The sequence below is a fragment of the Anabrus simplex genome, chromosome 2 (assembly GCF_040414725.1).
Source record: "Anabrus simplex isolate iqAnaSimp1 chromosome 2, ASM4041472v1, whole genome shotgun sequence".
In the NCBI taxonomy this organism is placed as follows: Eukaryota; Metazoa; Arthropoda; class Insecta; order Orthoptera; family Tettigoniidae; genus Anabrus; species Anabrus simplex.
The window spans coordinates 1,200,344,546-1,200,359,319 of record NC_090266.1 but is presented as its reverse complement, the minus strand read 5'-3'; the positions used below and the strand labels follow the sequence as shown (position 1 = coordinate 1,200,359,319).

Sequence of the window (14,774 nt, the reverse complement as noted above, 5' to 3'; positions counted from 1 at the left end):
GGGCTTCACATTAACAAAAACCAACAATAGGATAGATTTTCATATTTTTAGGAAACCCACACAGTCCATCACCACCATCAACAAAAACTCCAACCACCCAGAAACTCACCAACAAGCAGCTTACAACAACTATATTAATAGATTATTAAAACTTCCCCTGAGTAATGAAAACAAACTGAAAGAAATTAGAATAATAAAACAAACTGCTAAAGCAAGTGGCTACAACCCAGAAATGATAGACAATATTATACATAAGAAGGAAAACTGAAAAAAAAGAAAAAAAAAAAAGAAAAAAAAAAAAAAAGAAAAAAGAAAATCTCTGAACGTAGTCAATTTGTAACATTTACGTATTTTGGAAATCAATTTTTAAAATCGCGAAACATATTTAAGAAATTTCAACTCAAAACAGCATTTAGAACTAGAAATAAAATATCAGAACATATACACTCTATAACACACACACACACACACACACACACAAAAAAAAACGCACCGGGAAGGCGTCTGATTGTAAGGAAACTACGTATGCAATGACATTCGGGCCGAACATGCAAATGATTAAAGTTTCGTGTCTAATGAATGAATAGCAGGAGCTCCCGCGCATCCGAACTCCGCATGAATCAGGTGTATATAAGGCGCGATCCTGAAGCGTATGTTCAAAGTAGCTGTTGCATTCGACTGCACTATCTTAATGTCAGCTGTAAGAATGCCACGCTGAAGGATTCGTGCGCATTACGAGCGGATGTCAGAGTTTGAAGGAGGTCGTGCAATCGAATTGAAAGAAGCTGGTTGGTCGAACTGAGCTGTCGCTGGACATTTGGGTCGAAGTGATGTGGCGATCAGACGATGTTGGCAAGCGTGGGTCAGCAATGACAGGCATCAGTGTCAGGATGGCAGTGGTCGACCGAGGGCTACAATAGCACAGGCAGCCAGTGCGATTGTCAGAACAGCTGTCGCAGCACTGGAGTCGTCGTTATCAACGATCCAGTGTGTGACCCGCACGCGTGTCCACCATGACCATCAACAGACGCCTGAGCGAGAGAAATTTGCGCTCGCGCCGCCCGTTATGCCGCTTACCACTCACGCCTGTTCACCGTCAAGCCAGATTACAGTGGTGCCGCACTCGAGCAACGTGGAACTGCACTGATTGGGGACGTATAGTCTTTAGTGTCGAGTCCCGTTTCCAATGGCACCCTGACGACAACCGCAGATGTGTTTGGAGACGTCCGGGCCATCATGGGGATCCTGCCTTGACTATCGCATGCCACACAGCCCCACAACTGGGGGTGATGGTCTGGGGTGCCATCTCCTTTGATAGCCGGACCCCTCTGGTAGTCATTCCTGGAACACTGACATCACAGCAGTATGTTGGCGACATTCTACAGCCGGTTGAGTTACCGTTCCTTCAGCGACATCCAGGCCTTACTTTCCAACAGGATAATGCCCGGCCGCACATTGCACATGTTGCTTTGAACTGTCTTCAAGCTTGCCCTATCCTTCCTTGGCTACCTCGGTCGCCAGAACTCTCTCCCATAGAGTACATTTGGGACGTGATGGGAAGGCGATTGCGAACATCCCAGAATGTCGCCGATTTAACCCAACAGTTGGAGACCATTTGGCACGAAATTCCACAGGACACCATCCGGGAACTTTATCAGTCTATGCCACGTTGAGTGACAGCTTGCATCCAGGCCAGGGGTGGACCAACACCTTACTGACGTCCTCACTTTGTAATGCTGTAACTCTGCAATAATTCATTCGATTGTTCTGCACTTTTGATCATTTGTTTTTCTATGTCTGTTCCTCACATCCACCGATTTTTATCGCCATCGGACAATTCCTTCTTGGTGCATCTTTTTTTTGTTATACAGTGTATAATGCACATAGTATCAATAAAAAAGATATATATACAAATTCAGGAGTATATAGGCTCACTTGTGACAACTGTAAAATGTTTTATATAGGAAGAACTGGGCGAACCTTAAAACAAAGATATCAACAATATTTCAAGGCAATAAAGTACAACAGATATTCAGCTTTTGCGGAACACATTTATAACAATAACCACAGCTTTTTAGGGATCGAAAAGGACATGAAATTAATTTTTAAGGGTAATTGTGGATTTGAATTAAATACCCGTGAAAATATTGAGATATTTTTGTCGCAGACAAGGGATCCAGGTAAAGTTTTAAATGAAACAGTCGCAAGCAACATTTTATTTACAATCTTGAGTTGACGTAACATCAAGTGCTTCCACCATAACCTTGAGGTGACGTAACATCATGTGCTTGCAGCGTGTTTCCGTCTTAACGCTGAACGTTTGTTAGTACTCGACCAACAGCCTGAGCACGAGGAAAAGCCAGTCCTTCCTATGGTATGCTCATACCTTTTACAACATCATTTTAAGTTTATATGTATTATTTTCATACTTTACACTTGTTTTTTCGTTTTCTTATTTTACAGTTAATGTCAACATGGCTAAATTTTAAACTCATTTCAACTAATTTTGACGACACACTCATGTGGAATTAAATTTAAATTCTAACACTGATGATGGACCTTAGTGCCCAAAAACCGGTTATGTTTTAAAAAAGAGTGTGCTGATATGACTGTATATTAATAATAATAATAATAATAATAATAATAATAATAATAATAATAAAAATGAACTCTATGACTCTGCACATCGCTGTAACCATTACCCTTGAACGTGACTGAGTGTGTCCATCTCCTCCTGGATATTTGATGGCTCACAAATTCGTATCACCCTCTTGGCGAGTGTCGTGAGAATCCCTTGCTTTTGTGCTGAATGGTGTTGAGAATCTGCGTGAAGATAGCGATTTGTACGGGTAGGCTCACGACAGACGGTATGTCCTAAGGAGCCATCCAGTTTCTTTCTTACTAGAACATCCATGAAAGGAGGGCATCCGTCCGACTCAGTCTCCATAGTGAATTTAATTGAAGGATGTTGCTGATTTAGGTGGCTTAGAAATAGAAGTTTCTCAGGACCTTCTGTCCAGACCACAAATGTATCATCAACCTACCTCCATCAAATCACACGTTTGATGGGCGCTGAAGCAATAGTCACCCCCTCAAAATACTCCATAAAGAAATTAGCCATATGGGCAAAAGTAGACTTTATAGAGGGTCCTACTTTGAGCCATTCTTCCCATATGTCCATACCATTGTAATATGCTTAATTCTAAGGTTTCTAACACTCTCCTGTCCAATCTAAGTTGTTGCTGAAAATTCATTCCTGTTCATAAAAATTTCCACCCCGCAAGAACATGCCGGTCCATTGGTACTTGTAAAAAGGAACATGAACAAAATATTTGTTTCAACCAGCCAGACAAATCAGCAATAGCTGAGCATGTGCTATCGTCAGGTCATGATGCTCGAGCTCTTACCCACACCGAAATTTAAAGAATTTCACCTTATTTTCTTGACAGGACATATCATGTCTATAAGTACAGACTGTGAAAGCATCAATGGTAACAAAGCAGAAAGGAATCTGATCATGTGGCATCCAGTATCTGAAAAGCTGATGACAGCCCACTTCCAAAGTAATATTGGCAATATAACCATCATCCAGTGTAATGCACCTACAGACGTATCTGATCCCAGCCTAAAAGAGGAGATCTACCAACTCCTCAGTGAAACTATACAGAGTGCAAATAAGGAGGATATTATTATAATTGTGGGTGACCTAAACATCAAAGTCATATTGAGGAATGATGGACTGGAACAAGTGATAGATGTTTACAGACTTTGGGAAAGGAATGAAAACAGAAAAATGTTTACCAACTTCTGTTCAATTTTATGACTTGGTTATAGGAGGCATTATATTTCCTCAGAAATGTTCCCATAAAATCTTATGGGTATCTCCCAATACGAGGGCGGATCAAATATAAACGGGAGTATTTTTTTAAAATTTTATGTATCAACCAAAATACTTACACATATAGAGATCACTTTTCTACATAGTACCCTGCCTTCGACACACAGTTTCTCCATCTGATTGGTAAGGTTTTGATGCCATCAAAAGAAGGACGTGTGTAGAGCCAGTTGCACATGAACTCTTCTACACTTGCATCATCATCGAAACACTGTCCTCCTAGGTCTTGATTGAGTGGTCCAAACAAATGGTAGTTGCAGGGCAATAAATCTGGACTGAATGGAGGGTGTTCCAGAGGTACCTAGTGAATTTCCTGTGTTATAGCGGCAGTATGCAGCCTTGCATTGTCATGGAGAAGAATGACGTTTCAGATCGGTTGCCGGCGTCGCTTGTTGCGATACGCAGCTTTTGTTTTATCCAAAAGGCAACAATAATAGGCTGCATTAATTGTCCTTTGTTCATGAAGAAAATACATCAGCAGAACGCCTGCGGAGTCCCAGAAAACAGCTACAAGCACCTTTCCAGCAGACAAGCGTGTTTTGGCCTTGACCGGACCTGCTTCGTCTCTTCGCCGCCACACCGTGCTTGCTTGGTTTTTCTCTGGGGTGTTATGATGCACCCAAGTTTCATCACAAGTCACAATACGATGCAAGAAATCCTCTCCATCCGCCTCGTAGCGACGCAGGAGACTCTGACAAACTTCCCGGCGTCAAGTTTTTTGTTCCTGGTTGAGGAGATGAAGAACCCGCCTGGCAGACAATTTTCTAAATGGAGTTCATCTTGGATGATGGTCTGAACACTTCCCTAACTTATTCCTACGGCTAAAAGAATCTGCAAAATTTTTATTTGCCGATCTTCACCAATAATGTCACGAATTACAACAATGTTGTCTGCAGAGGTGGTTGTCCGCAGTCTGCTTTCACGAGGTTAATTTTCCACAACTTCTCTTCCTGCCACAAAATTTTTAGCCCACCCATATACTCGAATCTGTGAAAGTGTTTCTTCCTCGAACTGTGTGTGGAGCCGTCTCAAAATTTTGGAAGGTTTGGTGCCCTCTTTTGCGAGAAATTTGATAATGATGCGTCGTGCAACAGAAGTGTGCACCTCTTGCTCACTCATGGCATACTGAATCAGCCCAACTCTCCACTGTTGTTCGCACATACAAACCCCTTCTCCAGACACCCCCACTAACACTCTGGCAAAGCCCCGCCTCAGAATGATTATTAACAGCAGCGGTGCATTCAAACTGCTGTTTATATTTGATTCGCCTTCGTACCATCATGAACTGTCTGCTGCAGCAAGCTGGGTGTAGGCATTTACAAGCCTCTTCCAGTTTGTCCGGTCCATCCACAGCCGATGTTCTCCTTTTTGCTGTTAATTTACATCATGTTTTGCAGGGTCCCTGAAAATTTGCTTTTCCCAACCATCATGAGGTCTCCTTCTGGGCCTCTTGCCAACAATATTCCTTTTATAGAGGGTCCTACTTTGAGCCATTCTTCCCATATGTCCATACCATTGTAATATGCTTAATTCTAAGGTTTCCAACACTCTCTTGTCCAATCTAAGTTGTTGCTGAAAATTTTCATTCCTTATTTTGTCTCTTATTGCCTTTTGGAGACAAGGATAAAGGAACTTCATGACTTTTTGCAGGTCTAGTCAATGTTGCTGCTTCCAGTCTGTATGTTAGAATTGGTACAAGATATGTTTTGTACAGTGTGAGCTTGGTGGAAATGAGTCCTTCCAAGTAGCTGACGAATGGAGTGGTAGAATTTTTGTGCAGCTTGTATCCTATTGTCTATTTTTTGGTTTTTGGTATTGTAAGAAGAAACAAAGCTCCCTAAGATTTTGAAGTTTTTAATAATATCTGCTTCTTCATTTTGCGTCAGGAGCTGCTTCAGGATTTCAACTCATCACTAAACCAACAATTTTAGTTCTGCTGATCATTTCAATTCTTTCAAATTCTTCTTGCCAAAGATCTAGTTTAGTTTGAACTTCTACTTCTGTCTCACACCATAGAATATCATCAGCAAATACAAGTGCATGTGTTGACTGATCTTTCATTTTCACTGCTTTAATACCTCATCCATTATAGTAATGAAGAGAAGTGGTGATAGACAACTTCCTTGTTGGACTCTGCTCTTGGTTTCAAAACACCTTGACCTGCCTCCTTGAATTTGGACACAGCGCTTTATCTTCCAATATAGTTGTTTTACTCGAGCCATGATCTCATCTGGCACTTCGTAAAAGTCTCAGACATTCCCATATGTGCTTACGAGGTATGGGATCATATGCCTTCTCAATATCCAAGAATACAACTATAAGTGTTCTATTTTACTGCAATATTTTTCGAAGAGCATTCCTGTCAAAATAACAGCACAGAAAACCAGACACGCACCACATTGCCATAAGCAGGAAGTTCTGACACTCATTAACTGATGTAAGGAATGAGAGGAACGGATGTTTATAGTGACCACCACCTTATGCTTGCTGATTCCCAGCTGGAAATAATGGCACTTCACAAAAAAACGTGGAAAACCCAACAGGAATTTCGACATCAAGAAACTCAAAGTCCATACAAAAAGGGAAGAATTCCAACTCAGGAACTGCTTTGAGGCTAACTGCTGAACCAGATTCAGACATCGAAACAGTATGAGATATGAAAAAGAATTATTTGCTTGATACAAGAATGACTGGATGTTCGAAAGTACCTGGGACATTATTACACTTAAGGTCTAAGAAATCAGAGATCAACAGCTGCTCTAGTAGACAACAGAAAGATAACTGTGAGTGTAATATAATATCAACAGAGAGGAAAAGAAAAATGTACAGAGGGACCACTGGCTATAGATAAATGAATTCTCAGAGAAAGCTGAGGAACCTACACAAAAACCAAACCCCATGGCACAACAGCCCCAAAGGGCAGTGGCCCATCAACCAACCGCTGCCCAGCCCGAAGGCCTGCAGATTACGAGGTGTTATGTGGTAGGCACAACGAATCCTCTCAGCTATTATTCTAAGCTTATTAGACTGGGGCAGCTATCTCACTGTCAGACATCTCCTCAATTGCAATCACGTAGGCTGAGTGGAGCTCTAACCAGTCCACAGATCTAGGTAAAAATCCCTGACCAGGCCAGAAATTGAACCCGGAACCTCCGAGTAAGAGAAAGGCATGCTATCCCTATGCCGTGGAGCCGGCAAGCAGCACATTAAGATGATAGGAAGGAATTACACAGCACCACGAGAATATTGTCTAAGAAGACATTCAGAAAACGTAAGCCTGTAGAAAACTAACCCGGAGTCCTAACAACCCAAGAAGATCAGCTCGAGAGATGGAGGGAACAGTTCACAGAAGTCTTTTTTACAAGCTGCTTTACATCACACCGACACAGATAGGTCTTATGGTGACGATAGGGCAGGATAGGGCTAGGAGTGGGAAGGAAGTGGCCGTGACCTTAATTAAGGTACAGCCCCAGCATTTGCCTGGTGTGAGAATGGGAAACCACAGAAAACCATCTTCAGGGCTGTCAATGGGGTTTGAACCCACCATCTCCCGAATACTGGATACTGGCCACACTCAAGCGACTGCAGTTATCGAGCTCGGTACAGAAGTCTTTAATAGAAACTCAGGACATAACACATGTAAAGAATAACTGAAACTGTAAGTATGGATCCAGATATCCCACTGCATTGTCCAACTACTGAAGTAATATGAACAGCACTAAACCAAATGAGAAACTGAAAGGCACCTAGAGATTCTAACATTTCCTCAGATGTTCTTAAAGTCAATACTGAAACCTTGGCACCTATGGAAACTAATTTCTGAAAACATATTGCAGAAAGAAAAAAGTGCCAAGGGATTGGAAAAGAGGACTAATTGTAACGATCCCAAAGAAAAGTAGTCTACCATACTATGCATGAACTTTAAATGTAATTTTCATAAATATTCATACTATTTTTTTAAAATAAGCTTTTCAATGACTGTGTGTAACGATGGGAAAAAGTGATAGCGAAATGGCTCCAAACAAGAACAGATTCAGACACGGAATTGAATGTAGATGAAATATACAGAGCAAAACAAATAATTGCTGAATGCAAGGAAAGATGGTGGGAAGATTTCGGTAATAACCTGGAAAGACTTGGTGAAGAGGCAGGAAAACCTTTCTGGACAGTAATAAAAAATATCGGAAAAACGAAATCTTTTCTGTTGATGTCGTGAACAACCAAGCTCATGGGGAAGAGGATCATCAGCATCATGAACTAAGACAGCCCTGAAGATGGTTTCCCATTTTCACACCACCCAAATGCTGGGGCTGTAGCTTAATTAAGGCCACGGGTATTACCCCCCAATCCTAGCTTGTGTCACCGAAAACCTCTGATGTGTTAGTGCGATGTTAAGCACTAGCACAAAACAATCCAAGAACTTTACAGTTGGCCTATGGTTTGTTGTGAAATTTTGTATCATTTTGTCACTTGGAAATGCTTCTGCTTAATACAACTTTCTGTGCACAGAAATCTTGTTATTAAAGACCTTAACAGAGGAGTCTTTAGGAGCCCAGAGGAGTTTGAATCTGTGAAGAGTATGATTAGACCAGCAGAGATGACACCACGATTGTGTTTACTTTCTTATAACCCTTTCAGACCGTGTACGCACAATTGTGCGGGTTCGTATTTTATTTATGTCTGAGCTTATTTGACGTTTTCTTGGCGCTAGACCGGACTGCAGTGCTTGTGCGGGACACGTAGCATGTACTTCAGCTGTTTTTATTTAGTACTTGACCACCAGGGGGAAGGAAGAAGAGTTTTAAAATACAGTTCATTAGCAATATGGCGGGAAGCAGTAATGCCTAAAGTAAGTATTTATTTATTGCATTCATATTAATCTAGAAGCTTTACTGAATATCAGAATATAATCTATGAAGTGTGTAGATTGTGTAGCAAAGGAAAATTGTGAACTTTCAACATCATACGTAATACCATGAGGTTTTGAATGTTGATACGCACAAATGTGCGGGCTAGGTTTCCTTACAGCCAATGCATGCAGGAGTGCTGGGTGCTGTCGCAAAAAGGACTGAGAAAGAAATCTTGTACTCTACATGAGAAATGTAATGTATAAGATTTTAACTGTTTAAAATCGTTCCACACTGTAAAATAGAACATTTGATCATGTATATGTGCATATTCGATGTACTGAGATGAATTTTTTTAATTTTTTATTTTTTGCAAGTAGTGAATGAAGTCCTGACACGCACAATTGTGTGGGTTCTGTTTTTCAGCCGATAGTTCTTATTTTGTAAAATAAACTGTAAAAACATGTATTTGAGAGCATTTTAGTAAGTTTTTGACGTTTTGACACCTCCAGATTTCATTCAGGTCTGACGACAAGCTGCTGCTGCCAAGAGGGCAGTAATGTCAAAACTCCTCCTCAATGTAGAAAATGTAACGTTTACTTGTGTTTGAACGAAGATTTAATTGTTTAAAATTATTCCCCACTGGAAAATAGAACATTTGATCATGTACATATGTATATTCACATGCTTTGAGGTAATTTTTATTTTTTGTAAGTAGTGAAGTAAGTCCTGACACGCACAATTGTACGGGTGCTTTCTTTCAGATGTTAATTTTTATTTTGTAGAATAAACTAAAAATATATGTATTTAAGAGCATTTTAGTCAGTTTTTGACGTACAAACAAAAATTCACACCGCCAGTTTTCTTTCAGGTCTGAAAGGGATAAGATCTTCCTGGCAGTATGGCGAAGTTCCTCCAGCACTCCAAGGTAAACCAAGAACCAAGCAGCAGGTACACCTGGGAGTCAAGGAAGTACAGCATCCCAATCCTACAAGGACACGACTTCCTATGCAAGGTCGCCACTACTGAAGACACGACTGAAGCAAACATGCCAGCCATCCTGGATGAACTAACAGAGCTTAACCTACTATTACACTAAATTATTATTTTACATTTGAATATACAATTATCACTACATTTGACATCTATCAATACATTGATAAATTGTCTTTTTTTGGATGACGCAGGGGTTTTGGGGGATCCGAAGAACCAGGTTCCCAAACTGCTCCAACTTTGCAACGTCGACAGTTCTGAGATGATGGGAACCACAGCACTGCTGTGGTGTCATGAAGATCTCTGTTAGCCAGCGTCACTTGCAACAAGGTTTTGAGTGCCTCGGCTAATAGACAGGCATGATTCTCTTTGGGCACCTCCAGCCCATGATTAACTGTAGGGCACTAGTTGTCTCCATCAACCATCTCAACCCAGCCCAGCACCAGTATGTCTACAAGAGGGCTTCACTATTGTATATCGTGATGACAGAGGACTGGGTCTACGGGGTCCAGTTGGATTCGACAACAGGGGAGACTTAATCAATCTGCCAGCCAGGTTCCAGTTGCTCATGAGATAGTACTCTGTCAGCCGTCGCGGCACTCGACGGGCCAGGGAGGCAGGCACTCCCGCAAGGACTCAACTTGTGGGGTGCGTTGGACACTTCTCCAGCACACCACCCACAGTTCTACAGACTTGTCCTCTTCTCTCCTTCAATGTGTCTGGACTGCGTGGCAGCCATCACGAAATCTGAGTTCCATCTATGGATTTATGTAGTGTTATTTTTTGTTGCATTTGCTGGTCTCGTGATATTCATTGCTGAAGCCTGTTCAAAGAGCTCTTGAATAGTGTCCTGGCAATTACATATCCTATGCACAGTACATGTTTCTTGTATCCTTTGTGTGTATATCTGTATGTTCAGAGGGGCCATTCAGTGAATGTTCCCCCCTCTACCCTGCAATTTTGATGTATATGATACTTGAATAAAGCGTGTGGACCACCATCCCTTCAGGAGGGGGCCTCGTCTGCTCCTCTCATGGCTTCACTGGTGCTCCAGTACATGCTTACCCCATTTGGCTGTATGAGCCAGTGAGAGACAGAACACCGGAGCAGTTAACAGCAGGGTGAGAGGCAGACAATGAAAATATGCTTGAAGAACTGGAAAGGATGATAAATAAACTCCATCATCATAAAGTAGCAGGAACAGATGAAATTAAACCTGAAATGATGAAATATAATGGGAAGGCAGGGATGAAATGGCTTCAGAGAGTAATAAGGTTAGCATGGAATATTAGTAAGGTAACTTCTGATTGGACGACAGCAGTAACTGTATCTATCTATAAGCAAAGGAATAGGAAGGATTGCAACAACAATCGAAGTATTTCAATGATCAGTATACCAAGCAAGGTGTTAACTGGCAGTCCGGGTGCGATCAATGTTTGAGAATAAGTTGGATGAAAACCAGTGTGGTTTCAGACCACAGAGGGTCCAGGATCAGATTTTCAGTATGCGCCAAGTAACAGAGAAATGCTATGAGAAATAGACAGTTATGTTTAAGTTTCTTTGATCTACTGAGGACCACAGGAAAATATGTTAGCTGTACTGAGGGGGAGATTATCAAATGCAATCCAAGGCATCATTGTTAACAATTGGGCTACAGTGAGAACTGATTGTAGAATGAGTTCTTAGTTCAAGGTACTTGCAGTGGGTAATACATGGCCATAATATTTTACCTTTGTTGTTCATAGTTTACATAGACATCTACTGAAAGGTATAAAGTGGCAGGGAGGGATGCAGTTAGGTGGAAATATAGTAAGCAGGTTGCCCATTGCCAAAGATTTGGTCATAATGGCAGACTGTGCTGGAAGCTTGCAATCAAAGATCTTGGAATATGAAAATAGGTGCAGCAAGTATGATATGAAAATTAACATTTCCAAGACTGACGTGCCGGGCAATTTCCAGGAATTTCACCACAGAAAACCATCTTCAGTGCTGCCAACAGTGGGATTCAAACCCACTGGAAAAACATCTTCAGGGCTGCCAACAGTAGGAATCAAACCCATACTATCCCAAATGCAAGCTCACAGCTATGCGATCCTAACCGCACAGTGAACTTGGTCGGTCATAGGTGGATACAGACAGATCCAAACATTGCAAGTTCGATTCCTGTCCAGGGCATTTTTTAAAAATTAGGGTATTTTACAGGTACGTTTTGCCATTCACCTCATAGACGACATTGCTAGTTAAATTGCTTACAGTTAATTAAGCTTATTCATTCCATTCTTTTGTGTTTGTTATGAAACATGAACAGGTTTCTAGCCCGGTCATGCGAGGTCCAAGAGAATATCGTGATATATTTTACTATCTACAGTCTGGCACCCTTGCATGTTGGTATGTGGACCCTGCACTGAGTTTATAACTATCATTCCTGTAATGGAGGAGGTTGTTGATCATAGGTCAGTAATGATGGGAGTGGTAAAGGCTGATATTTTAGCAACAGAAGCCAATCATAGGGAGGGAGTTTAAACAGCCACTTTCATTTTCCAGTGAACAATTTATCTAAACAGTACATTACATCATCTCCCATGTAACCAAACAAACACAAATGAAACACTGCACAGGGTATGACTAGAGTGATCTGCAACAGGCAGAGCTAAAAGTAGGCTAGATATCATAACCCTATGAACTTGCAATCCCAGTCTATGACTTAAACGTGATTTTGTCACAGTCGCAGAAACTACAGTGAATGCATCACCTGGTATGTATGTAACAGAGAGATATTGGTGACAGAGTAGCAACTTACGATCTATCAACCATTTTTACTCATCAGGATACGAAATCTACACCTGATAGTAACATGGAAGATAGTGGCATCTTCAAGCATGTATGACAGAAGAACAGAGTATGCATTAATGTATGGAATACTTTGGCTGCCAAAATTGTTTCCCTGACTGATAAGAGTAATCTTTACCCTGCTCGGGAAAATGGCACAAACCCTCTGGGATATTATTTGTTCCTTCTGCAGCGATTTGCAAAAATATGATGCCTCAAGAGACTGCAAATTAAATGTTGAAACAGTAATCATCAAAAGCACTGAAATTAAAAATAATCAAAAACATTAAATGACAAAATTATTGACCATATAAGAAGTCAGTTTCATTTAAAATGCTATAAAATATTAGAAGAAAAGAAAAATGAATGACTGCCAGCAGCATTGACAACAGAATTTAGGATCATGTGAAGAAAGAAATGAACAGAAAATTGAGATAACTGCCCATAATTTTGTTACAAGTTACCCACATTTTAATTGACCTTAGTCAATCAAACTGTACAAAGATTTACGTAGCCTACAGTGCAATTTCTGAATTATATCAATGTAGGCAAAATGCTTAATTTAGGCAACATTTAATTGAATCAGGCTGTGTATTCAGAGTACTTAATGAGGGAAGTATTATTACTATACTGATAAAGTTAACGAGTTTAGCGAGTTCTCTTCTTACATAACTGAGAAAATGTTTATTTCTGAAGCATATAGATTAAGGAGAAATTGGCTAATGTTTCCCCCCCTCTCAAGAAGAAGCATGATTCAGAAAAGAAAAAGCTAGTAACGTGTATGCAAGAATATATTTGAGCAGAGAATAGACAAACTGAAGGCTTACAGAATTAAGAGGCATCTACAGTATATTCATTCCTTTTAGATAAGAAATGCCCACTCTCTGCATAACATAGTAGGTACTGAATTGATTTCTGAGTGTACCTTTAAGCAAGTTCGTCAATAGCGCATGTTTACTAATATTACCTTCAGGTAGTTCTATTGAGACTAGAATAGGATCATTAGGGGTTCTGAAACAACTTATTTTTACATCTGCCTTCTCCTCAATGAAGGACGTATTAATACCGACCCAGCGAGTGGCTGCACGGTTTGCGTCACATAGCTGTTCACCTTACATTCGAAAGATAGAGGTTCGAACCCCACAGTCGGCAGCCCTTAAGATTCTTTTCTGTGGTCTCCCTATTTTCAAACCAAGCAAATGCTAGAGCAGTACCTTAATCAAGGCCACTTCTAGCCCTTTCCTGCCCCATCGTCGTCATAAGACGTCGGCAGGACGTAAAGCAAATTGAGAAGGGATTTATTATTATTTTTTTTATGTAAAAAGGAGGTACCGTACTGAAAAGATGAAATCCAAATACCGGTATCCAACGCAAGCAATGGTGGCTACTGTTACATGACGGGTAAAACAACGGGATCAACATCCCCACTTGACACAAAGCACACAGGACCTGTTTCAACAGTCAGAAAAGAAAGGTAAACATACCATCTGACAAGGCATAAGCATAGGCCGGTCCACGAGTTCCGTGTTTCTCTCGAAAGAATACTTCCGATGGCATTATTCTTAAATCAAATGTTCCCTTTTAGCAATACACACTAATTTTAGAGTTAATAACGAGTTTATTAGGCTTGAAAAACACCGCTAAACATTCACCCACAAGTTCACGAACTCCTATTGGCACCGCCACATGGCAATAGTCAAAGAATAGGCTACTATGTTAAATTTGAAGTTTAGTCTTCTCTTAGGAATTGAATCATCTTCTTTCGTGATGCTTATGGGCTCATTTACTGTTACCCAGTCACTACACTTGTTAATAAAAGGAATTACAAACAAAAATAGGGGACTTTAAACACATATATATGGTTCCGTTTTTATGAGTTTCGACTTGACAGTTAGCCGGAAGTCAGCCGGTGGTGCCAAACTGCTACGAATACAAACAGCTGATTTACGATGCACAACACGATCAGAAATGTAAATTATTTGTAGCAACATACATGATTACCATAAGATCAATAATACACAACAGATTTAGGATGAGGCAACAAGATAAAAATATGTCAATGCTCGAACAGATAAAACGTGAGAAAATTAAATTAAATTTCTACTCACCATGTTGAAGATCTAGCGTTGCTGTTAGATTCGGTTTCCCGTAACGAAGGGAAAAATCCTACAAAGCGAATATACCACTCATTTCTAAGTCACTATCGGCAT

At 40.6% G+C, this 14,774-nt stretch overlaps 1 protein-coding gene across 3 annotated transcripts in view; it reads right to left on the bottom strand.

Moving 5' to 3' along the window:
* Positions 1–14,242, bottom strand: part of LOC136863408 (RUS family member 1) — a 192,804-nt gene extending 178,562 nt beyond the window's left edge. The window contains exon 1 of one of the 3 annotated variants that reach the window (XM_067139818.2): positions 14,049–14,242. In XM_067139818.2, coding sequence (XP_066995919.2) covers positions 14,049–14,121 — 73 coding nt within the window. In that variant the 5' untranslated portion in view covers positions 14,122–14,242. Of the gene's footprint in view, positions 1–13,923; positions 13,979–14,048 lie in introns of those variants that run through there. The other 2 variants (XM_067139819.2, XM_067139820.2) reach the window with 2 other exon arrangements.
* Positions 14,243–14,774: the final 532 nt, after the last annotated feature.